General features: G+C 41.4%; 2 protein-coding genes across 3 annotated transcripts in view; both read left to right on the top strand.

Annotated features, from left to right (window-relative positions):
- Positions 1-2,675: 2,675 nt before the first annotated feature.
- On the top strand, positions 2,676-10,641 carry LOC117336669 (mucin-3A-like). The gene is made up of 6 exons (XM_033897278.1): positions 2,676-8,118; positions 8,402-8,499; positions 8,960-9,109; positions 9,582-9,794; positions 10,145-10,523; positions 10,613-10,641. The coding sequence occupies exons 1-6, from the start codon at positions 2,676-2,678 to the stop codon at positions 10,639-10,641; spliced, it is 6,312 nt and encodes a 2,103-aa protein (XP_033753169.1).
- A 93-nt stretch (positions 10,642-10,734) lies between these two features.
- Positions 10,735-27,435, top strand: part of LOC117335713 — an 87,296-nt gene continuing 70,595 nt past the window's right edge. The window contains exon 1 of one of the 2 annotated variants that reach the window (XM_033895887.1): positions 10,735-12,265. In XM_033895887.1, coding sequence (XP_033751778.1) covers positions 10,803-12,265 — 1,463 coding nt within the window. In that variant the 5' untranslated portion in view covers positions 10,735-10,802. The remainder of the gene's footprint in view (positions 12,266-27,435) is intronic. The other variant, XM_033895888.1, reaches the window with a different exon arrangement.

Genomic DNA, 27,435 nt, shown 5'->3' on the forward strand with positions numbered 1-27,435 from the left:
TTTCAACTGGGCAACAAACCAAAGGATCGAGTAAGAACTCCGAGATTGTGCCTTCATCGGTTACCCAGTCATCTATAAAACCTTCCGTGTCAAAAGGTACAAATCCATCGAGTAAGTCACCCGTGTTTAGCCAGACACTTCAGACATCATCTTCGACGCCGACCACAAATTCTCATCAGTATTCGCTGATGCTGTTGCAGTCAACTTTGAAACCATCTTCAACACAGGTTATGAATTCAGAAGTCATATCGTTGCCATTTACCCAGTCAACGGTGAAACCATCGGTATCACTAAGTTCGATGTTGGGAAGTATAATACCAACATTTATCCAGTCCATTGGAATACTTGAGAGTGTGTCATCATTGTTAAACCATTCAGCGGCGATACCAAGTACGATGTCGGAGATTATATTACCAACAGTCATTGAGTCTTTCGGGATACATTCCACGTCTGCGGTGAACAATTCAGAAAGTCTACCATCTGTGTCGATCCAGTCAGAAGCAACATCGTCTACGTTCCAGAATAGGATGTCTGATAGTATTGAAACATCGTCTGTTGAACCATCAGTAAATCCGTCCTCGTCACTTGACAAACATTCAAGTATCAAGTCTATCGAAATGCCATCGAGCACGCTTTTAGTGATAAGTTCACTCTCGTCGTTCAGGTCAGCTGTCTCACCGTCTAGAACACAGATTGCGAATTCAAACAGTGCGTCATCATTGTTTTTACAAACTGATTTGAAAACATCGATGTTTATCCAGTCATCTGTGACACCTTCCATACCAACGAGTACTAATCCAAAGAGTGTGCTTTCCGAATTGATCCAATCGCTTTTGACACCATTTATGAAATTTAGTTCAAATTCAAATAGTTTGTCGTCAGCTTTAATCAGGTCAACTGAAATACCATCCTCAACCCGCAGCAGGCATTCAAAGACTATGTCATCACCGTTTGTCAAGTCAGTTGTTACTCCAACTAAACCATTAAGTAGTAATTCAGGATATGAGTCACACACGTTGGTCAATTCACCTCTGACAACATATCCATCATCACTGGTCGAGTCAACTGTGAAGCAATCTGCCAACCTTAGTATGAATCCGGAGTATATGTCGCCATCATTTATCCGTTCAGTTCTGATACCATCCTTATCAATAGACACCAGTTCACAGAGTTTTAAATCAGCATCTGTTCAAATATCATTGGTACCGTCGTTGTCATTGAAATCGGTGTCAGAGAGTATGCCATCCCAGATGTTCCAGTCCGTTCTAACATCGTCTACGTCCATGAGTACGATGTCAGAGGATATGTCATCACCAACGATTCAGCCTGGTCTGACGCAACCTACGGCGCTACTCACGAATTCAGTGGGCATGTCGTCATCGTTTATCAAACCAACTGTGACATCATCTACGATATTAAATATGAACTCAGAAATAATATCACCAACGTTATTCCAGTCCGATATAGCACCACTTACATCCATAAGTACGAGCTCACCAAGTCTGGCTTCCTCGTTTGTTCAGTCACCTGTGAAACCAGCTGCAACACTGAGTTTCCAATCAACAAGTGTGTCGTCGAATAGAACAGAACCTTTATCAATAAACACTATGTCGAGGAGTATATCATCTCCTATCGTACAATCGGAAGTGACCCAATCTATGTCAATGAGTACGATTTCAGCAAGTAAATCATCCTCGTTGTTCCAGACTTCAACACAGAGTCGGTCTTCTCCATCGGACCTGCCAGCTGCAACAATATCGTCTCCAACACTGGGGATGAATTCAGACAGTTTATCATCCTCCCGGAAACAGATATCTCTGACATCAACAACGACATCACTAGAAATGGTGTCAGAGAGTACTGAATCATCTTCCATCCAATCAGCCTTGACACAATCTAGCATGTTGTTTTCTAATTCGAAAGGAACACCATTTTCGTTGTTCGAGCAAACTGTGAAAACATCCAGCAGACTGATCTCAAATTCAGAGACTTCGAAGTCGAAGAGCGTATCAGAAACATTTGTCCAGTCCTTTCCGACACCATTTTTGCCATCTTTCTCTCTTACACAATCTGTGATACCGCGTTCCAACTCAGAGATCATGTTGTCATCGATGTTCCAGACAGCTGTAATACCTTCCGTGTCAGTCATTACGAATTCAGTGAGTAAGTCATCCTCGCCGAGCAGGTCACTTCCGCTACAATCTTCGACACTGATTACGGATGTAGAGAATGTGCCATCTTCATTGTTCCAGTCAAATATGATATCGTCTAGAACACTTATAGCGAACTCAGAGAAAACATCAGCCGTGTTTGTTTCGTCAGATGTGGCACCCGAAACCTTGACCAGGAATTTTGAGAGTATGTCAGCATCATTGACCCAGTCACCTGTGATATCATCACCATCACTAAGTATGAATACAGATATGTCATCGGAGAGTGTGTCACCCTCGTTGATGGCAATGACTGTGAATTCAGAAAGCATGTCATCATCGCTTATCAAGTCAGCTAAGACACCGCCATTATCTTGGTCTTCGTTATCCTCATCAGTCCAATCAACCGGGTCACTATCTACTACGCTCAGTGATTTGTCGGTGACTGTGTTATCATCAGTGATCCACTCAACCGTGACACCATCGAAGTCATTAAGTACGATTTCAGTGATTAATACATCCCCGATGTTTCAGTCAGATGGAACAATATCTACAACAGAAAGTATGAATCCTGGCAGCATATCGTCATCGGATATTATATCAATGGTGACACTACCAATGTCTCTGAATTCTGATTCAGAGACCATGTCGTCACCTTTCGTTCATTCATCACTTGCATCATCTATTTCACTAAGTATGATGTCGGAAAAAATTGCCTTGTCACATAACCTGTCACCCATGACATCATCTACATCACAGATTGAGAATTCAGACATTGTGTCAACATCATTAATCCAGTCAACTTTGGCCCAATCTACGTCGCTGATAGAGCATTCAGACATTGAGTCAACAGTATTGATTCAGTCAACTGTGACACCATCTACGTCGCTGTTGGAAAATTCAGACATGGAGTCAACATCATTAATCCAGTCAACTTTGCCACCATCTTCGTCACGGTTGGAGAATTCAGATATTGTGTCAACACTAATCAAGTCACCTTTGACACCATCTACGTCGCTGATGGAGAATTCAGAAATTGTGTCAACAGGATCGATCCAGTCAACTTTGACACCAGCTATATCACAGATGGAGAATTCAGACATTGCATCATCAGCATTGATTCAGTCAACTGTGACACTATCTACGTCGCTGATGAAGAATTCCGACATTTTGTCAACAGCATCTTTCCATTCACCTTTGACACCATCTACGTCGCAGATGGAGAATTCAGACATTGTGTCAACAGCATTAATCAAGTCACATTTGACACAACCTACGTCGCTGATGGAGAATTCAGAAATTGTGTCAACAGCATCTTTCCAATCACCTTTGACACCATCTACGTCGCAGATGGAGAATTCAGTCATTGTGTCAACACCATCAATCCAGTCACCTTTGACACCATCTACGTCGCAGATGGAGAATTCAGACACTGTGTCAACAGCAGTAATTCAGTCAACTGTGACACCATCTACGTCGCTGATGAAGAATTCAGACATTTTGTCAACAACATCTTTCCAGTCAACTTTGATACTATCTACGTCACTGAAGGAAAATACGGACATTGTGTCAACAGCATCTATCCAGTCAACTTTGAAATCATCTACGTGGCTGAGGGAGGCTTCAGACACTGTGTCAACAGCATTAATTCAGTCAGTTGTGACACCATCTACGTCGCTGATGAAGAATTCTGACATTTTGTCAGCAGCAGTTATCCAGTCACCTTTGACACCATCTATATCACAGATGGAGAATTCAGAAAGTGTTTCAATGACATTTATCCAGTCACTTTTGACACCATCTACGTCGCAGAGGGAGAATTCAGACATTGTGTCAACAGCATTAATTCAGTCAACTGTTAAACCATCTACGGGGCTGATGGAGAATTCTGACATTGTGTCAACAGCATTAATTCAGTTAACTGTTAAACCATCTACGGGGCTGATGGAGAATTCTGACATTGTGTCAACAGCATTAATTCAGCCAACTGTGACAGCATCTACGTCGCTGATGAAGAATTCAGACATTTTGTCAACAGCATCAATGAAGTCACCTTTGATACTATCTACGTCGCAGATGGAAAATTCTGACATTTTGTCAACAGCATTTATCGAGTCACATTTGACACCATCTATATCACAGATGGAGAATTCAGAAATTGTGTCAACGGCATTGATCCAGTCACCTTTGACACCATCTACGTCGCAGATGGAGAATTCAGACATTGTGTCAACGGCATTAATTCAGTCAACTGTTAAACCATCTACGGGGCTGATGGAGAATTCTGACATTGTGTCAACAGTATATATCCAGTCACCTTTGACACCATCTACGTCGCAGATGGAGAATTCAGTCATTGTGTCAACACCATCAATCCAGTCACCTTTGACACCATCTACGTCGCAGATGGAGAATTCAGACACTGTGTCAACAGCAGTAATTCAGTCAACTGTGACACCATCTACGTCGCTGATGAAGAATTCAGACATTTTGTCAACAACATCTTTCCAGTCAACTTTGATACTATCTACGTCACTGAAGGAAAATACGGACATTGTGTCAACAGCATCTATCCAGTCAACTTTGAAATCATCTACGTGGCTGAGGGAGGATTCAGACACTGTGTCAACAGCATTAATTCAGTCAGTTGTGACACCATCTACGTCGCTGATGAAGAATTCTGACATTTTGTCAGCAGCAGTTATCCAGTCACCTTTGACACCATCTATATCACAGATGGAGAATTCAGAAAGTGTTTCAATGGCATTTATCCAGTCACTTTTGACACCATCTACGTCGCAGAGGGAGAATTCAGACATTGTGTCAACGCCATTAATTCAGTCAACTGTTAAACCATCTACGGGGCTGATGGAGAATTCTGACATTGTGTCAACAGCATTAATTCAGTTAACTGTTAAACCATCTACGGGGCTGATGGAGAATTCTGACATTGTGTCAACAGCATTAATTCAGCCAACTGTGACAGCATCTACGTCGCTGATGAAGAATTCAGACATTTTGTCAACAGCATCAATGAAGTCACCTTTGATACTATCTACGTCGCAGATGGAAAATTCTGACATTTTGTCAACAGCATTTATCGAGTCACATTTGACACCATCTATATCACAGATGGAGAATTCAGAAATTGTGTCAACGGCATTGATCCAGTCACCTTTGACACCATCTACGTCGCAGATGGAGAATTCAGACATTGTGTCAACGGCATTAATTCAGTCAACTGTTAAACCATCTACGGGGCTGATGGAGAATTCTGACATTGTGTCAACAGTATATATCCAGTCACCTTTGACACCATCTACGTCGCAGATGGAGAATTCAGTCATTGTGTCAACACCATCAATCCAGTCACCTTTGACACCATCTACGTCGCAGATGGAGAATTCAGACACTGTGTCAACAGCAGTAATTCAGTCAACTGTGACACCATCTACGTCGCTGATGAAGAATTCAGACATTTTGTCAACAACATCTTTCCAGTCAACTTTGATACTATCTACGTCACTGAAGGAAAATACGGACATTGTGTCAACAGCATCTATCCAGTCAACTTTGAAATCATCTACGTGGCTGAGGGAGGATTCAGACACTGTGTCAACAGCATTAATTCAGTCAATTGTGACACCATCTACGTCGCTGATGAAGAATTCTGACATTTTGTCAGCAGCATTTATCCAGTCACCTTTGACACCATCTATATCACAGATGGAGAATTCAGAAAGTGTTTCAATGGCATTTATCCAGTCACCTTTGACATCATCTACGTCGCAGAGGGAGAATTCAGACATTGTGTCAACGCCATTAATTCAGTCAACTGTTAAACCATCTACGGGGCTGATGGAGAATTCTGACATTGTGTCAACAGCATTAATTCAGTTAACTGTGACAGTATCTACGTCGCTGATGAAGAATTCAGACATTTTGTCAACAGCATCAATGAAGTCACCTTTGATACTATCTACGTCGCAGATGGAAAATTCTGACATTTTGTCAACAGCATTTATCGAGTCACCTTTGACACCATCTATATCACAGATGGAGAATTCAGAAATTGTGTCAACGGCATTGATCCAGTCACTTTTGACACCATCTACGTCGCAGATGGAGAATTCAGACATTGTGTCAACGGCATTAATTCAGTCAACTGTTAAACCATCTACGGGGCTGATGGAGAATTCTGACATTGTGTCAACGGCATTAATTCAGTCAACTGTGACACCATCTACGTCGCAGATGAAGAATTCAGTCATTGTGTCAACAGCATATATCCAGTCACCTTTGACACCATCTACGTCGCAGATGGAGAATTCAGTCATTGTGTCAACACCATCAATCCAGTCACCTTTGACACCATCTACGTCGCAGATGGAGAATTCAGACAATTTGTCAACAGCATTAATCAAGTCACCTTTGACATCATCTACGTCGCTGATGGAGAATTCAGACACTGTGTCAACAGCTTCATCCCTGTCAATTTTGACACCATCTATGTCACAGATGGAGAATTTAGATATCGTGTCAACAGCATTAATCTGGTCATCGTTGAAGCCATCTATGCCACAGATTGGGAATTCAGACATTTTGTCAACAGCATTCATCCCGCCAACTTTGAAACCATCTATGTCACAGATGAAGAATTCAGACATTTTGTCTACCACTTTTATCCAGTCACCTTTGACACCATCTACGGAGCTATTGGAAAATTCAGACATTGAGTCAACGGCATTAATCCACTTAGCGTCCATGTCGTTCAACAGTGACTCGGAGAGCGTGTCATCTGAATTGATTCAGTCGGATGTGACACTCCATACCTCACTGATGACAGAGAACATACAATCAACTATTACCCAGCCCGAAACTTTAATATCGAAGATTGTCTTACCATCTCAGCTAGATTCTAAGACTACTCTCGCATCATCTGGAAATAATGAGATATCTCTCATCCAATCATCTTTGACGACAACTGTGTTTGGGAATATGACACTAAAGAATAAGTCAACGACGCTTTCATGGTCAATGGTGTCAGAAAGTGTACCATCATCCGTGAAACAGCCAGTAATAAGACTTTCAACATCGAGTAATATGGTGTCAGAGACAACATTTGCAACACCCACTCATTCGATTGTGCCATTATCTGCATCCCAAAGCCTGATATCTACTGATGAGGTGTTCGATTCTGAGGTACTCTCGGTTCTAACAACATCAGTTAAGATGTTTTCAGAGAAGACTTTTCCCGAACAATCAACACTACTACTTCCAGAATCAACTATAATGTCACTTGCGCCGTTAGGAAGTTTAACACCACTATCTAGTATATCCGCATTTAGCAGGCGTCAGTTAAATACTACGACTACTATGTCCACCAGTCAACTACGGCCGCGTCTACAGACATCAGAGTCGACGACACAACTACGGCCGCCTCTAAAGACATCAGAGTCGACGACACAAACACAACTACGGCCGCCTCTTCAGACATCAGAGTTGACGACACAACTACGGCCGCCTCTACAGACATCAGAGTCGACGACACAAACACAACTACGGCCGCCTCTACAGACATCAGAGTCGACGACACAACTACGGCCGCCTCTACAGACATCAGAGTCGACGACACAAACACAACTACGGCCGCCTCTACAGACATCAGAGTCGACAACACAACTACGACCGCCTCTACAGACATCAGAGTCGACGACACAAACACAAGTCGTTCGGTCAGATTTGGTCGTGAAGACGTCAATACCACATTCAACGGCTCCACCTAGTATTGTTCCGTCAGCAGCGTTGACGACTGCCTCTGAAACTCTGTCAACAACAGCACTTAGTGTTGACAACCCTACAACAACTCCGCTTCAAAAGGATGAGGACATTATGCTGCAAATACGTATCCAGGTCAAACAGACGATTGACGTCACAACTGATGCATTCAAGGACGACGTAGCACAAGGTATGGCTCTACTTACAGGACCTCATTATACTTGATGAGCAGATATTGTTTTATTCTTAATCACGTGCTCATTAACATTCAATATAACGCTCTGGTTGCCATCACTAATGTATTTATTTGACCTATATATCTAAACACCAAGCGTCAATTTTGTGAAAGTATTTCAGAAGTCTGCTTGGTGCAGGAACATTTGTCCTAATTTAGAAAATAATTTATAATAACCAGTTTCAGTCTCAACACAAATCGAGATTAGGATATGACAAGTATTTCTCCATTTGTATAGGTCTGGCGGAGGCCTATGCTGAGGCATCGTCTACAAGACGTAAACGACACATCCAGTATGCAGCCAGAAATAAACGGCAAGAGAATTTTCAAGTTCAGGTTGGTTTTAGCCACATGTGTATCAATGCTGTAGTATTTCATTCCGTTCAATTCATAATTCTTAACTATATGATTCAAATCGCATTTGCTTATAATAGATTTGTCATTACATTTGAAGATGAAAACCAGAAAATATATTGACAGACGTTTAAAGTTACCCTAGGCAAAATTACCTATATTACTGCACTTCATCTGATGATATTCAATGCAACTTGTCCACTTATTGCATCAGCACAACCATATATTATGCAAGTATATTGCACCAGAATATTAAATTTTGTCTACCAAATGGGTCTCAGAATAACCTAATGCTTATGATAATTAATGATTGCATCAGTGAAATAATGAACCGAGGCGATTACATTTCACTCGTTGCAGTTTTTGCTTCTCATCCAGATTTTGGTCGCAAAAAGTTTTAAAACAATTACACTGTTCAACATTTGCATCTTGATCTTTACAGATTACAAATGTAACACGGGACGACGTTGATGACGGAGTTGATGTAACATTTCTTATCTCTGACGATGGAATACCAGTACCAGCACAAACTGCCATGGACACCTACGACCGGCTGAGTGACGTGGAGACGAGTGCTATCGTTGGATATCCGGTTTGTACAATATAAATTTATAAATTTTGGCTTGCCTGGTTCGGTGATTTTAGCACAAGCAACAACCAAGGCCATTTGGGGAACTGACATATGAAAACAGATGCTTAGGGAAAAGTGTAGATGTGTGAGAAAGAAAATGTGCTGATTAGTATTGATATCTGAAGAACAAATGCTCTATCTCTAATTTTCACTTAGCATGAAACACATGCGAAATCGCCTATTTTCGCAGGAAAGAGTGTGGGTCCTTGTGGAATTCTGCAACATGAATTGACTGGGATAGAGGTTTAGAGTTGAGAGTAGTTGTGGGATGGGGTATTTGTGAGAATAGAGATACCATATATGGTAATTTTTCTTTATCTGGTCAAAGATGTCCGCTACTCTGAGAGCAATGACGTGGAAGAGGCGCGATCCTTTGATAGTTGTTTCTAGTTTGTAGCTAAATACGTTACCTGTCAAACTCTCCATTATACAGGTGTTGGAGCCAGTATCCCTAGCGATACAGGAACCTGAGACAGATCAGCCGGATGAAGATGGATTGCTAGGCCCTCTTACAATAATCCTCATTGCTGTACCCTCAGCTATCGTGATTGTGCTAACGTTAGCCTATTTTCTTATGCACTGGAATGATCAACCACGAACCGGCACTTTGGCCTCAGTAAAGTCTGACCACAGCGGTTCCAGTCAGGTAGGATTAGTGGCGTGGGTTACATACCATGGAGTATGATATTCTGTCAAACAAGCAAACGAAAGCAATTCGACCACAGGTATGAGTGGACATAAAAGAGTAAACAGATTTTTTGAAATGGCATTTTAGTGTTCATAATCAATTTCAAATGTTTAACTAAAACATCCCATGTCTTATTTATTTTCCTGACTGTTTCCTCTTTTTTATTAGAAGTTCTACCAAACGCTCACACCATAAAAGAGAATAGTCCACAGGATAAGTATGGATTAAGCAGTATGTTATGACTTTGATATTTTCTTTTAGATGTTTTGTTATGTGGATTATTGTTACAGTGAAGTTTTCGTTTGTAGAAATGCGAGTCTCTTGCGGACCACGACCTTGTAGTCGACATGGAGAAAGGCGATATCGTCAGTCGTTCATCGGTCGGCAGTAGTAGATCGACCGCGAGAAGGACGTCGGACTGGCTAAGGACAATTTGGGATGAAGAGGACCCCGATCTCACTTGTGTCAAACAGACAGTGAATGACGATGACTGGGATACAATAAGCATCACACTCAAGTCAAGATCTTGGTCTCTCAAGAGCTACCCTTTCATTGACCATGATTCAATGGCCTCACCCACTATCAGTAATGGAGGAATGCATATAGTTACACTTCCTGACACGAATCTTGATGAGGTGTCCCAAACAGAGAAACCAGATCAACAGCGATTTGATATCATTGGAAAGAGTAAACATCATATTTTGGGACTTCATGAAACAGATCTCGGCCAAAACAGGTCAAATTCTACGAACTCTCGAAATATTGAAAATATGCAGCAAGGTCAATCAAGGGAGAAGGCTTCTAGAGCAAAACGAAAACCTAGTGACCTAGTATTCGAGCCATTGTTAGATGTGGCGGTTTCCAATATGAGACACAGAGAGCCATTCATAGGTAAAAGACAAAAACGACAGTTTAAAACCAATCCCAGAAAAAATTGGAAACGCAGAAAAGCCTTCAAACACAAATATGAAGGCTTTACAGACCGATTTCGGCCTGACCGTCTGTCTTCGAGTGGTTTACACCAAGGACATCTATACGGATTCGATCCAGGTCACAGGTCCACCTGTAGATCAGTTTGAAGTAGTGTCGACGTATTTTGGACCATCTGATCCACGTCGTGTAGAAACATCTGGAATACAAAATTTCGAAGGATATTCCACGAGAATCATATCAGATCCATTACTGAGTAATGAACCATTGTTTGAAGATCGAGGAAGACCTAGTTCAACAGAGATATTAGATGAGCAATTCGAAACACCGTCTTGGTATTACGGACCGCGTATTTCCAATGGATTCGAACCGTCGTCAGTGGATGAAGAGCATATTAAGAATCAGGATACATTACCTATAAGAGCTGTTCGTTTTGGGAATATTGACATAATACCAGACGCCAGGTCATTCAACAAAGATATTCAGCCTGATGCAAAACTGGACGATTATACTAATATGCATATAACTGAATTTGCAATGTTACCTCAATCGACGATACATGAAAATGATGAGAGAAAAGATTTTTCTGGATATTCCAACTTTGATGTGATGATGCCACACACAAATGCCGACACTGAACAACTTATTGCCACTGACAAATATCAGAAAAGAACACCCGTGTATGGGTTTTCTAATGAAATATTCCAAAATTATCAGCAGACCCCAATACTTCGTCTACAAGAAAATGAGTCACAGAATCAGTTTTACTTCGCGTACGACGAAAGTCGGACACAAGACCATCCCTTGCCCACTACTGACGAAGCGTTGTACATTGCCGATGACTACGATCCTAAAGTGGACAAAAGTACAACAAACGTAAATAACGGTTTACCCAATATGGAACCCCTGTACGCCCACCACTCGCAAGATCGCCAGTATCAGGTCGGTGAAGGTCGGATGTGGGGAGGAGGCCTCAATAATTCACAGCTATTTGGCCTAGGTGGTAGTACCAATGACCACTCTCAAACACATAGTACCAATGACAACTCCCTAACACAGCCTTCGTACATATATCTGTCTGGTGTGTCGAACAATAGCTTTACTGAGGATGGTGATCTGTCGCTCGACTCAAGGGGACAAACTAACTATGATAGACAAATTGGAACGAAGAGATCAAACGGACATGTTCAGAACTACGATAACAACATTACAATGTCTGAAATGTCTAGTACCCAGCAGTCGAGACTAGATAAACATCCAGTAGACTACACAGAAATACAACATTCGGGACAACCGATTAGGCCAAGTCGTCAACCAGTACAGATTATAGGCCTTGGACACGATTATGAAATAGTGGAAACTAGATTCCCATCATATGATCTCGGATATCCGCTTGACAACCATGGAACTAATCCCCCTATTGTGATTTCCCATGTTCCACAAGAGCAGCCTAATAATCCGTATATGCCAGTTCAGGATTTGTCTACACACAACTTAAGGTGAGTTATTTAGTCAATTTGGTTTTAAAAAGACTGCACATAATTGCACTAACATGCTTCTGTGTTGCTGTTCATTATAGTGGGCATCTGTGTATTATAGAAAAAAATCCAACGTGAAATATTGACTCAGAGGACGCTTACATATAAGAAAGATAACTCTTTCTTTTTATTTAATGATAATAAAGGGAGATAACTCCTGTAGTCTTGTTAGTACAGGGTTTTTGCTATACATGTATTTCTCTCGTTACATTTACCCTAGAAAATATATCAATTAAAGAGCAAATATGTTGTATCGGGATATTATAGATTGAATCCTACTTAAGGCCTCGGCAGTCTTTTGCTCTTAGTTCAGTACATTAAGGAAACGAAATTTTGTACACGATTATGACGTTATTATCGACATGGCAATTCAAACGAATACATGTCCGAATATTTTACCAAGAACTACTATTTTGCTTTTTATATCGTAGAGGTTAGTTTCTCAAATAATGATCGAGGTGAATTCGAAAGATTAAACAGATTTTGATAATATGATTTCCCTAGACATGTTGTTTCGTATGTCAATGATTCTATGAGAAGAGTTTCCTTATGTCAATCCGTGTTCTTTGTTTGAAATGTTTTTGCTGGTGACCTCGTGTGCCGGTATTAATCTTGGCGCTTACCGGTCCGGGCCGCCTGGTCTTACTCAAGGGTCTCCCAGCAATCTATATTTCTAGCCATCCATCATTGCAGTCTGATCCAGAAATCAAAATGGCCGTCAGGCTGCAATCGTTGACATTGACAGTTAATGTTTTTCTACACTATTTCTTGATAAGTACGGGAAGGATATTTCTAAAACTTGATGAGTACATTCTACTTGATCCTTAGTTGTATCAATCATATTGGGAGTCCAATAATCCAATAAAAACAAAATGGTCAGGTGGCCATCGTTGATTTTCACAGTTGAAGATTGTTAACGCTATTTCTTGATAAGTACGAAAAGAATATTTCTAAAACTTGATGAGTAAATTCCCCTGGTCACTAGTTATGCGCGTATAATTTTGCGTTTGATATGGGAATAAAAATAGCTGACAGGAGGTCATAATGAATTTCTACAGTTGAATTTTTCATCACTACTTTTCTTTGATATTTCTGAGAGTTCATAAATAGCTTCACCTTGTTGCTGAATTATTCAGAGAAAAAGAACAAAGAAGGTAGATGTATAGAAAACATCAGTCTTTCATAGGAGCAATAGATGAAATTAAATTCGGTTGTTTCCGGAAGTATTCGTGTGTATAGCGCACCTGGGTGGACATCGGGGTGGATGTCACGTGGTGAAAGGCTATATAAGGCACGCACGTGGACAGTGCGCTCTTTCGAGTTCGTTGCTCACCACATAACCACGTACATTGATTTATTGTTACGTAGATATTTGCTTCTTTAAAGATATTCCGTCATTTTTGCTCGAAAATAAAGTAATTATAGCCGTAGGTAGTATGCCGGTTAGCAGGGTTATAGGTTTGTTTTTGTTCTGTGTAAGAGGGTGTTGACATTGTTGTTTTATGTGAATAAATGAGCAACGAGCTGTTATCCCATTTATGTGTTTGTTATTCATTTGAATTTAATTATTTTATGTTTGGATGAATGTAATGAGGGAGAACATAAAGATAATTCAATTGTGGGCGCCACACTATCCATTGGACCCCTTGTGAAAATCATATATGTTTTTTAAGTTTTTGTGTTTTGGGGTTTATTTTCGTTCTTCGTCTTGACAACAGCTGAGCCAATCAAAAAATATAAATGCCTCCAAAATACACAATATTTCAAGGTTTAAAAACGTTAAGTTTTCATTTTCATTATCAGTAACAGGACATATGACTCGTAGTAACATGATGAGAAGGTTGTTTGTTAACACATCATATTTTGCCCCCGTTTTATCGATTTTGAGTTAGAATTTCGATTTCCTTATCTTGTCGGTATTATCCGTTGTTTTTTTCCTGCGATCGTACAATCGTTTGGGGTGATAGACCACGTAACCTTGGGATCATATTTCCCTTTCATGATTTGAAAAAGAGATTAGAATATCAGGTTAGAAGGAATCAGCGTGAAACCCTGGTCGGGACACGGCCGTATAGCACACTGTAATCATTGTAACATTTCTTAGCTAGGGCCATGGTACAAAATGTTGGATTTCGTGGCCCGGTAATAGCAACTTTCGATTGGCATTTGGTTTAAGTCATACACTTAATACATTGATATACAATATGTAGTATCTATTTTGTATGGCTGCAAGAAAAGACATGTTTGAATCAGTATTGATATACATATTTTGGTACCTGATGAAAGTGTTTTAATCGGAAGGGAGTAGGGTATTATATTATTATATATCATAAGTGTGAAATTTATTATTTAATCTAAGAAGCAAACGTTAACACAGTACTCGATGGGCATGAAAACTTACTAGTATTATCATCACTTAACTAGGCCAGGAGCAGCATGCTTTCAGTTTCGAGGCTCAATTTGTATTACCCTAAACCAGAAAACGTCGGCAAACGAAACAATCTAACCCCGTACTGCATAGCTGATGTCAAAATACATCTGACATGATGTAACCTCCATCACCGTGATCTCTCTCTTTCATCGTGATCTCTCTCGATCACCGTGATCTCTCGCGATCGCCGTGATCTCTCTCGATCACCGTGATCTCTCTCGATCAACGTGGTCTCTCGCGATCATCGTGGTCTCTCTCGATCGTCTTGGTCTCACTTGATCATCGGGGTCTCTCTATATCATAATAGTCTCTCTCGATCGCCGTGGTCTCACTCGATCATCGTGGTCTCTCTATATCATAATAGTCTCTCGATCGCCGTGGTCTCACTCGATCATCGTGGTCTCTCTATATCATAATAGTCTCTCGATCGCCGTGGTCTCACTCGATCATCGTGGTCTCTCTATATCATAATACATGTAGTCTCTCTCGATCAACGTGGTCTCTCGCGATCATCGTGGTCTCTCTCGATCGTCTTGGTCTCACATGATCATCGGGGTCTCTCTATATCATAATAGTCTCTCTCGATCGCCGTGGTCTCACTCGATCATCGTGGTCTCTCTATATCATAATAGTCTCTCGATCGCCGTGGTCTCACTCGATCATCGTGGTCTCTCTATATCATAATACATGTAGTCTCTCTCGATCGCCGTGGTCTCTTAGTATCCCGAGTTTATTTAGGTGCCAGTGAGCTACACTAGTAAACAAAGATCTGTTATCGCTGTAATGTTTGGACATCAAGGATTCAAGGGATGGTTCCAACTTTAGAGTATAGCGGTTTGATTTTTAAAATGTCGCTTGATTTGACTGGATTTCATACTTTGATCACAAGATCATTTATCAAACAGGTTCTTATCCAGAATTTCATATGGCAGTTTTCTCCTGGAGCAGTCTTTCAGTGGCCACTGTAAAAAAGTTTGTAGACACGCATTACTGTTTTGTATGATCAAACTGACACCAAGTGTGGTATGGGCAGTCGAAATGGCGACGATTTCGCCCAAGAGGTTTGAGGTCACCATTTATTTTTCTATGTATTCCGTTTCCTCCCACATCACGTTCCATATTTTTTTTGCTTTCTTTTTTTTTACCAATAAGAGTAATTAATATATTATAACTTCAATAATATATGCAATATTTTATTGACGTTACTTCACCCTGGTACTTATCCTTCTCTAAGTATTTTACATTTTATAAAATGGCCTTCAAATTCACTGCATTCAATTAGTTTAACGCCGAAGAATGTTAGGGCTACATAAAATAGTCGAAATCGAAGGATCAAAGCTCAAACTCATCTTTCTCCTTTAATGCTGCTTGTCCTTACTAAATAGCTTGGTCAAGCACACGTATTCCATTGGACTGTCCAATTTGTGAAATAATCGTATTTGTTACTTTTATCACGGTATAAATAAGCGGACAATAGACTCTCACTGCTGGAGACTCTAAACGTGTCTTCATATCGATCCATGTCAACCAGGGAGATATTGCTTCTCACATATGTTCTTTAAAAAAAAAAACAAGCTAGCAAAGATACAGCGAATCCATACTTCGCCAAGTAAGTACCACTTACAACAGGTACATGGAGTAGAATGTTACCTAAAAAGTATGACGAACTTGTTGTCATGGTAGTTTTCATGGCATTATGGAGATATATTTGGTGTTCCGTTGTTCTTTGCTTCTGAGACCCCCTTACGCCAGATATGTTCTAAATCTCCGCATTTACAGGAAGTTTATTTCCATTGAAAGTTAAAGTGCTGCCATTATGTCAATAACACGTGCATCAATTTGGTTTAGTACGATGACTGTAAAGTTTTCTCGTTTTCCCAGCAGCCCCGTCACTTAAGAACCGATAACACTTTATTCTGTTTTCGGGCCTGTAGAAGACAGACGATGTGGCTACCAAAATAGTAAAGATGGAGGTCTTTTTATGTTGGATTTATACCAAATGAATTCGGTTCCATGGCTTTTCATTTCAACAAATTTATTATACAAATAGCACAAAAGGATTAGACAGCAGACAAGCCTGCAGGTCTCTTCCTAAAAGCTTTTTTCCTAACCCATCTTTTATACTAGACAATTCTTGGTGATTCTCAAATAAACAAATGTTCCTCTCAACAAGCAGTACGGATATGGACTATACTAGTATGGGTGTGGACTGTACTAGTATGGGTGTTGACTGTACTAGTATGGGTGTGGACTGTACTAGTATGGGTGTTGACTGTACTAGTATGGGTGTGGACTGTACTAGTATGGGTGTGAACTGTACTAGTATGGGTGTGGACTGTACTAGTATGGGTGTGGACTGTACTAGTATGGGTGTGGACTGTACTAGTATGGGTGTGGACTGTACTAGTATTGGTGTAGACTGTACTAGTATGGGTGTGGACTGTACTAGTATGGGTGTGGACTGTACTAGTATTGGTGTAGACTGTACTAGTATGGGTGTTGACTGTACTAGTATGGGTGTTGACTGTACTAGTATGGGTGTTGACTGTACTCGTATTGGTGTGGACTGTACTAGTATGGGTGTAGACTGTACTAGTATGGGTGTAGACTGTACTAGTATGGGTGTAGACTGTACTAGTATGGGTGTAGACTGTACTAGTATGGGTGTGGACTGTACTAGTATGGGTGTGGACTGTACTAGTATGGGTGTGGACTGTACTAGTATGGGTATGGACTGTACTAGTATTGATATGGACTGTACTAGTATGGGTGTGGACTGTACTAGTATGGGTGTGGACTATACTAGTATGGGTGTGGACTGTACTAGTATGGGTGTGGACTGTACTAGTATGGGTGTGGACTGTACTAGTATCGGTGTGGACTGTACTAGTATGGGTGTAGACTGTACTAGTATGGGTGTGGACTGTACTAGTATGGGTGTAGACTGTACTAGTATGGGTGTAGACTGTACTAGTATGGGTGTGGACTGTACTAGTATGGGTGTGGACTGTACTAGTATGGGTGTGGACTGTACTAGTATGGGTATGGACTGTACTAGTATTGATATGGACTGTACTAGTATGGGTGTGGACTGTACTAGTATGGGTGTGGACTGTACTAGTATGGGTGTGGACTGTACTAGTATGGGTGTGGACTGTACTAGTATGGGTGTGGACTGTACTAGTATCGGTGTGGACTGTACTAGTATGGGTGTAGACTGTACTAGTATGGGTGTGGACTGTACTAGTATGGGTGTAGACTGTACTAGTATGGGTGTAGACTGTACTAGTATGGGTGTGGACTGTACTAGTATGGGTGTGGACTGTACTAGTATGGGTGTGGACTGTACTAGTATGGGTGTGGACTGTACTAGTATGGGTGTGGACTGTACTAGTATGGGTGTAGACTGTACTAGTATGGGTGTGGACTGTACTAGTATGGGTGTGGACTGTACTAGTATGGGTGTGGACTGTACTAGTATGGGTGTGGACTGTACTAGTATGGGTGTGGACTGTACTAGTATGGGTGTAGACTGTACTAGTATGGGTGTGGACTGTACTAGTATGGGTGTGGACTGTACTAGTATGGGTGTGGACTGTACTAGTATGGGTGTGGACTGTACTAGTATGGGTGTGGACTGTACTAGTATGGGTGTGGACTGTACTAGTATGGGTGTGGACTGTACTAGTATGGGTGTGGACTGTACTAGTATGGGTGTGGACTGTACTAGTATGGGTGTGGACTGTACTAGTATGGGTGTGGACTGTACTAGTATGGGTGTGGACTGTACTAGTATGGGTGTGGACTGTACTAGTATGGGTGTGGACTGTACTAGTATGGGTGTGGACTGTACTAGTATGGGTGTAGACTGTACTAGTATGGGTGTGGACTGTACTAGTATGGGTGTGGACTGTACTAGTATGGGTGTGGACTGTACTAGTATGGGTGTGGACTGTACTAGTATAGATATGGACTGTACTAGTATGGGTGTTGACTGTACTAGTATGGGTGTGGACTGTACTAGTATGGGTGTGGACTATACTAGTATGGGTGTGGACTGTACTAGTATGGGTGTGGACTGTACTAGTATGGGTGTGGACTGTACTAGTATGGGTGTGGACTGTACTAGTATGGGTGTGGACTGTACTAGTATGGGTGTGGACTGTACTAGTATGGGTGTGGACTGTACTAGTATGGATATGGACTGTACTAGTATGGGTGTGGACTGTACTAGTATGGATATGGACTGTACTAGTATGGGTGGGGACTTTACTAGTATGGGTGTTGACTGTACTAGTATGGGTGTTGACTGTACTAGTATGGGTGTGGACTGTACTAGTATGGATATGGACTGTACTAGTATGGATATGGACTGTACTAGTATGGGTGTGGACTGTACTAGTATGGGTGTGGACTGTACTAGTATGGGTGTGGACTGTACTAGTATGGGTGTGGACTGTACTAGTATGGGTGTGGACTGTACTAGTATGGGTGTGGACTGTACTAGTATGGGTGTGGACTGTACTAGTATGGGTGTAGACTGTACTAGTATGGGTGTGGACTGTACTAGTATGGGTGTGGACTGTACTAGTATGGGTGTAGACTGTACTAGTATTAGTGTAGACTGTACTAGTATGGGTGTAGACTGTACTAGTATGGGTGTGGACTGTACTAGTATGGGTTTGGACTGTACTAGTATGGGTGTAGACTGTACTAGTATGGGTGTGGACTGTACTAGTATGGGTGTGGACTGTACTAGTATGGGTGTAGACTGTACTAGTATGGGTGTGGACTGTACTAGTATGGGTGTGGACTGTACTAGTATGGGTGTTGACTGTACTAGTATGGGTGTGGACTGTACTAGTATGGGTGTGGACTGTACTAGTATGGGTGTGGACTGTACTAGTATGGGTGTAGACTGTACTAGTATGGGTGTGGACTTTACTAGTATGGGTGTGGACTGTACTAGTATGGGTGTGGACTGTACTAGTATGGGTGTGGACTGTACTAGTATGGGTGTGGACTGTACTAGTATGGGTGTGGACTGTACTAGTATGGGTGTGGACTGTACTAGTATGGGTGTGGACTGTACTAGTATGGGTGTGGACTGTACTAGTATGGGTGTGGACTGTACTAGTATAGATATGGACTGTACTAGTATGGGTGTTGACTGTACTAGTATGGGTGTGGACTGTACTAGTATGGGTGTGGACTGTACTAGTATGGGTGTGGACTGTACTAGTATGGGTGTGGACTGTACTAGTATGGGTGTGGACTGTACTAGTATGGGTGTGGACTGTACTAGTATGGGTGTGGACTGTACTAGTATGGATATGGACTGTACTAGTATGGGTGTGGACTGTACTAGTATGGATATGGACTGTACTAGTATGGGTGTGGACTTTACTAGTATGGGTGTTGACTGTACTAGTATGGGTGTTGACTGTACTAGTATGGGTGTGGACTGTACTAGTATGGATATGGACTGTACTAGTATGGATATGGACTGTACTAGTATGGGTGTGGACTGTACTAGTATGGGTGTGGACTGTACTAGTATGGGTGTGGACTGTACTAGTATGGGTATGGACTGTACTAGTATGGGTGTGGACTGTACTAGTATGGGTATGGACTGTACTAGTATGGGTGTGGACTGTACTAGTATGGGTGTGGACTGTACTAGTATGGGTGTAGACTGTACTAGTATGGGTGTAGACTGTACTAGTATGGGTGTGGACTGTACTAGTACGGGTGTTGACTGTACTACTATGGGTGTAGACTGTACTAGTATGAGTGTGGACTGTACTAGTATGGGTGTGGACTGTACTAGTATGGGTGTGGACTGTAGTAGTATGGGTGTGGACTATACTAGTATGGGTGTGGACTGTACTAGTATGGGTGTGGACTGTACTAGTATGGGTGTTGACTGTACTACTATGGGTGTAGACTGTACTACTATGGGTGTAGACTGTACTAGTATGAGTGTGGACTGTACTAGTATGGGTGTTGACTGTACTAGTATGGGTGTGGACTGTACTAGTATGGGTGTGGACTGTACTAGTATGGGTGTGGACTGTACTAGTATGGGTGTTGACTGTACTAGTATGGGTGTTGACTGTACTCGTATGGGTGTAGACTGTACTAGTATGAGTGTGGACTGTACTAGTATGGGTGTGGACTGTACTAGTATGGGTGTTGACTGTACTAGTATGGGTGTGGACTATACTAGTATGGGTGTGGACTGTACTAGTATGGGTGTGGACTGTACTAGTATGGGTGTGGACTGTACTAGTATGGGTGTGGACTGTACTAGTATGGGTGTGGACTGTACTAGTATGGGTGTAGACTGTACTAGTATGGGTGTGGACTGTACTAGTATGGGTGTTGACTGTACTAGTATGGGTGTGGACTGTACTAGTATGGGTGTGGACTGTACTAGTATGGGTGTTGACTGTACTAGTATGGGTGTGGACTGTACTAGTATGGGTGTGGACTGTACTAGTATGGGTGTAGACTGTACTAGTATGGGTGTGGACTGTACTAGTATGGGTGTTGACTGTACTAGTATGGGTGTGGACTGTACTAGTATGGTGGGACTGTACTAGTATGGGTGTGGACTGTACTAGTATGGGTGTGGACTGTACTAGTATGGGTGTGGACTGTACTAGTATGGGTGTGGACTGTACTAGTATGGTGTGGACTGTACTAGTATGGGTGTGGACTGTACTAGTATGGGTGTGGACTGTACTAGTATGGGTGTTGACTGTACTAGTATGGGTGTGGACTGTACTAGTATGGGTGTGGACTGTACTAGTATGGGTGTGGACTGTACTAGTATGGGTGTGGACTGTACTAGTATTGATATGGACTGTACTAGTATGGGTGTGGACTGTACTAGTATGAGTGTTGACTGTACTAGTATGGGTGTGGACTGTACTAGTATGGGTGTGGACTGTACTAGTATGGGTGTGGACTGTACTAGTATGAGTGTTGACATTACTGTGTTCGGTTTTCATTCTTGGTATTGTTGCTGACAAGAATGATACCAGTTAGATATAAATGTACACTAGTAAGATTTGGGATCCTGGTATCATACACAAACATATCATTAGCGTCAATTTGAATCTGTGATGTAGCCAGGGTTTCCTCTGGCCCCGACATCAGACTTGGACATTCTGACAGCTAAATGTCTGATGTAGGGAAACTGTGTTAGGGCCAGAGGAAACTCGGGCTGTGATGTAGATTCCTCCCGTATAGCTATTGCAGCTCGCATTTTTCTACAGTTTGAAATGCTTCGATTTGACTCAGAAGCTAAGAAATTACACCTCTTCAGTTCACATTCCCGTACGTCTGATCACTGTATTGTACCGTCTGATCACTGTATTGTACCGTCTGATCACTGTATTGTACCGTCTGGTCACTGTATTGTACCGTCTGATCACTGTATTGTACCGTCTGATCACTGTATTGTACCGTCTGATCACTGTATTGTACCGTCTGGTCACTGTATTGTACCGTCTGATCACTGTATTGTACCGTCTGATCACTGTATTGTACCGTCTGATCACTGTATTGTACCGTCTGATCACTGTATTGTACCGTCTGATCACTGTATTGTACCGTCTGATCACTGTATTGTACCGTCTGATCACTGTATTGTACCGTCTGGTCACTGTATTGTACCGTTTGGTCACTGTATTGTACCGTCTGATCACTGTATTGTACCGTCTGATCACTGTATTGTACCGTCTGATCACTGTGTTGTACCGTCTGATCACTGTATTGTACCGTCTGGTCACTGTATTGTACCGTCTGGTCACTGTATTGTACCGTCTGATCACTGTATTGTACCGTCTGATCACTGTATTGTACCGTCTGATCACTGTATTGTACCGTCTGATCACTGTATTGTACCGTCTGATCACTGTATTGTACCGTCTGATCACTGTATTGTACCGTCTGGTCAGCATCTGTTCAGATGATAAATCAGGTTCTTTAGAATGTTTCATTTTAATCCTTTCAAATCTCTCTGCATTAGTTAAAGTTGAATACCAGCATTTAAGCACTTTTTTGCACCAAGCTCGACGCTGTCTCCATATGATTTACAAATGGGTTCTCTTCACACTTTTCAACGAATTTTTTCAAACTCTTGTGTTCACTGTTAAAGTTCAATATTGACTATTCATAACAAAAGGAGCCCATGATCAATGTGTACCAGTACCCATTACAGGGTACCCCATCTACGGAGACCACAGAAGGTCCGGGATCAAGGGAAATGTTTTAAAGGGCATGCATGTGTTCACGTGACAAGCCGAATCAATAAGAGAAATCACAATTAAAAGATAACTTGATATGAAAGTCCCCATTGATTACCATTTCCCGAACTAGTACAATAGAAAATCCATTTATGATGAGGTGTACAGGATTTTACAAAAAAAAACCCACAATATATTAGAACCTTTCAGTCACATTGGGAGTTAGATACGGTAGAACTAAAACTATATCATACAGTTGTTTCGTCCCTCTAGGACTCGTCAGTGATAATAGGGACACCATACAGCTGTTTCGTCCCTCTAGGACTCGTCCGTGATAATAGGGACATCATACAGCTGTTTCGTCCCAGTAGGACTCGTCAGTGATAATAGGGACACCATACAGCTGTTTCGTCCCTCTAGGACTCGTCAGTGATAATAGGGACATCATACAGCTGTTACGTCCCTCTAGGACTCGTCAGTGATAATAGGGACACCATACAGCTGTTTCGTCCCTCTAGGACTCGTCAGTGATAATAGGGACACCATACAGCTGTTTCGTCCCTCTAGGACTCGTCAGTGATAATAGGGACATCATACAGCTGTTACGTCCCTCTAGGACTCGTCAGTAATGTTAGGGACATCATACAGCTGTTTCGTCCCTGTAGGACTCGTCAGTGATGTTAGGGACATCATACAGCTGTTTCGTCCCTCTAGGACTCGTCAGTGATGTTAGGGACATCATACAGCTGTTTCGTCCCTGTAGGACTCGTCAGTGATGTTAGGGACATCATACAGCTGTTTCGTCCCTCTAGGACTCGTCAGTGATGTTAGGGACATCATACAGCTGTTTCGTCCCTGTAGGACTCGTCAGTGATAATAGGGACACCATACAGCTGTTTCGTCCCTCTAGGACTCGTCAGTGATAATAGGGACATCATACAGCTGTTTCGTCCCTCTAGGACTCGTCAGTGATAATAGGGACATCATACAGCTGTTACGTCCCTCTAGGACTCGTCAGTAATGTTAGGGACATCATACAGCTGTTACGTCCCTCTAGGACTCGTCAGTGATAATAGGGACATCATACAGCTGTTACGTCCCTCTAGGACTCGTCAGTAATGTTAGGGACATCATACAGCTGTTTCGTCCCTGTAGGACTCGTCAGTGATGTTAGGGACATCATACAGCTGTTTCGTCCCTCTAGGACTCGTCAGTGATGTTAGGGACATCATACAGCTGTTTCGTCCCTGTAGGACTCGTCAGTGATAATAGGGACATCATACAGCTGTTTCGTCCCTTTAGGACTCGTCAGTGATAATAGGGACATCATACAGCTGTTTCGTCCCTGTAGGACTCGTCAGTGATGTTAGGGACATCATACAGCTGTTTCGTCCCTCTAGGACTCGTCAGTGATGTTAGGGACATCATACAGCTGTTTCGTCCCTGTAGGACTCGTCAGTGATAATAGGGACATCATACAGCTGTTTCGTCCCTCTAGGACTCGTCAGTGATAATAGGGACATAATAGAGCTATTTCGTCCCTCTAGGACTCGTCAGTGATAATAGGGACATCATACAGCTGTTACGTCCCTCTAGGACTCGTCAGTAATGTTAGGGACATCATACAGCTGTTACGTCCCTCTAGGACTCGTCAGTGATAATAGGGACATCATACAGCTGTTTCGTCCCTCTAGGACTCGTCAGTGATAATAGGGACATCATACAGCTGTTTCGTCCCTCTAGGACTCGTCAGTGATAATAGGGACATCATACAGCTGTTACGTCCCTCTAGGACTCGTCAGTAATGTTAGGGACATCATACAGCTGTTACGTCCCTCTAGGACTCGTCAGTGATAATAGGGACATCATACAGCTGTTTCGTCCCTCTAGGACTCGTCAGTAATGTTAGGGACATCATACAGCTGTTACGTCCCTCTAGGACTCGTCAGTGATAATAGGGACATCATACAGCTGTTTCGTCCCTCTATGACTCGTCAGTGATGTTAGGGACAGCATACAGCTGTTTCGTCCCTCTAGGACTCGTCAGTGATAATAGGGACATCATACAGCTGTTTCGTCCCTCTAGGACTCGTCAGTGATGTTAGGGACAGCATACAGCTGTTTCGTCCCTCTAGGACTCGTCAGTGATAATAGGGACAGCATACAGCTGTTTCGTCCCTCTAGGACTCTTCAGTGATAATAGGGACATCATACAGCTGTTTCGTCCCTCTAGGACTCGTCAGTGATAATAGGGACATCATACAGCTGTTTCGTCCCTCTAGGACTCGTCAGTGACAATAGGAACACCATACAGCTGTTTCGTTCCTCTATGACTCGTCAGTAATAATAGGGACATCATACAGCTGTTTCGTCCCTCTAGGACTCGTCAGTGATGTCAGGGACACATACAGCTGTTTCGTCCCTCTAGGACTTGTCAGTGATGTTAGGGGCGTCATATAGCTGTTTCGTCCCTCTAGGACTTGTCAGTGATGTTAGGGACATCATACAGCTGTTTCGTCCCTCTAGGACTTGTCAGTGATGTTAGGGACATCATACAGCTGTTTCGTCCCTCTAGGACTTGTCATTGTTGCTCGGGACCGAAAGTGTTAATCAGAGGAGGCGACCAAATCTGTATGTGTGGGATGGAGACGCAAAAAGACCCATAATTTAATAAAGTTATCAATTTTCAATATAGAATTTAAAAAGAACATTCAGTACATGTGTACTGGACATTGCCACTATTCAAATAAATGAAAACGTAACAAGCAGATTAGGATAAACATCGGGGCTTAAACAAATGGATTCCATTAAAGAATCAATATAAAAGTCACGGGCATAGTAACTACGCCATACGCCACAAAAGTCTAATTTCATTAATATGATAAAATCAGGGTCGTGTACAGTAGGCCACATATATATAATCACATATATTCAGGTCCTCGAAGTGGATTTTTTTTTTATGTAAAATTAAGCTTTATTGTGCATATCCTTTTGTGAACTATGTGCTGTCACTTTGTTCATGTCTGCGCATGCGTTGGACAATTTTAGATACAGATGGGGCTGTTATTTTGTGATGCTGAATGTTCCTCCCAGTAGTAACACTGGGGGTTGTACTTCAAGATTTTTTCGCAAATTGTTTTGTCTAGTGTAATATAAACTGTTTGGACTCGTGCTGAAATCTATATTATCATACACAATACACTTTTGATGGGGAGGGATTGTTTCCAAATGTGTAATGTTTTCTTGTTTTTTTTTTTTTTATAGATCTTAGTATACGCATCCTGAGGTCAATAAATTTGTCAGTTTTTACTGCTTGTTGTTGTTTTATTTTAGGGTAAGAAAAATAAATAAGTATCGTCATATACCAACAAATGTGTACAAATAATATATTGCACATGGTAAACATGTTCTTAAAAAATAATAATAAAATAGAGTAAGAAATGTCATATTGATATTGCTAAAGGCAGAACTTCTAGTCCGAATTATTCTGACGTTATATCGACTTTTTTTATATGTCGGTCTGGCGTCGATTAATGTCAGACTAAAATCAAACAAGAGTACTGGTGAGGCGGAATAATATATACGCCCGTCAACTGTATAATGTTATATACTATATATCTTACTTCATATAAGATTTGCATCATCTTACCAGAAACGTGGTAAGGTTGCATACTATAACCCTCGGCTTTCACTACAAAGCATATGTTTAATTTTCTAATTGTTTATTGACTACAAGTAATCAGGAGTCATTCCCAACTCATTTAACACAACTTGCATAAATTGATATCAAGATTAAAAGGCTGAGTTTTCAAATACCGAAATAAACGAAGGACAATGGGCTTATTTGCAAAAATAAACGAATCAAAATTCCTTTCGTGGAAACACAACTCTATAAATTAGCATGATTATAATGCATACCAAGTTTCAATAAATTCGGTTAAAACATTTAGATCTCCGGACAAACAAAAGTTTACGCCAAATGGACGACGGACTACGACGACGACGCCATACCATTGACGATTGTATAAAAAGTTGATTAACCGCCATAATCAAACTAATTACTTAGAAATGGTAAGCCAATTTGTCGATTTGGCTTAATCACGGAGCAATATGATTGGTCCAGTATTTAATCAAATTATATAATACATAAAAGCGTATTTATTATATAAGACCAAGACATTTGATCTTGTAAGTTTAGGTCCCTAAAGGTATCTTATATATTACGTAATATCAGATATCCTATATGTATTGATTTGATTAAATTCTGGTCAGCATACATTGTATATACATGTACATGTACAATGGTATACCGGAGACATTATATTGTTATTCAAATTAGTTATTTTTGCATATGAATAATTAAGAAATGGAATAATTGTGTGTATGTATGGAAAAATTAAATTGTAAATATATATCATGTATGTAAAAAAATCTTCAAAGGGGGG

The sequence above is a fragment of the Pecten maximus genome, chromosome 10 (assembly GCF_902652985.1).
Source record: "Pecten maximus chromosome 10, xPecMax1.1, whole genome shotgun sequence".
NCBI classification, from domain to species: Eukaryota; Metazoa; Mollusca; class Bivalvia; order Pectinida; family Pectinidae; genus Pecten; species Pecten maximus.

Coding starts and splice junctions, on each gene's coding strand:
- LOC117336669 (XM_033897278.1), top strand. CDS start 2,676: ATGTTTCAGTCAGATGGAACAATATCTACAACAGAAAGTATGAATCCT. Junction 9,110..9,581: donor GTGCTATCGTTGGATATCCG/GTTTGTACAATA, acceptor TCCATTATACAG/GTGTTGGAGCCAGTATCCCT. Junction 10,524..10,612: donor ATTTGATATCATTGGAAAGA/GTAAACATCATA, acceptor GAAAATATGCAG/CAAGGTCAATCAAGGGAGAA.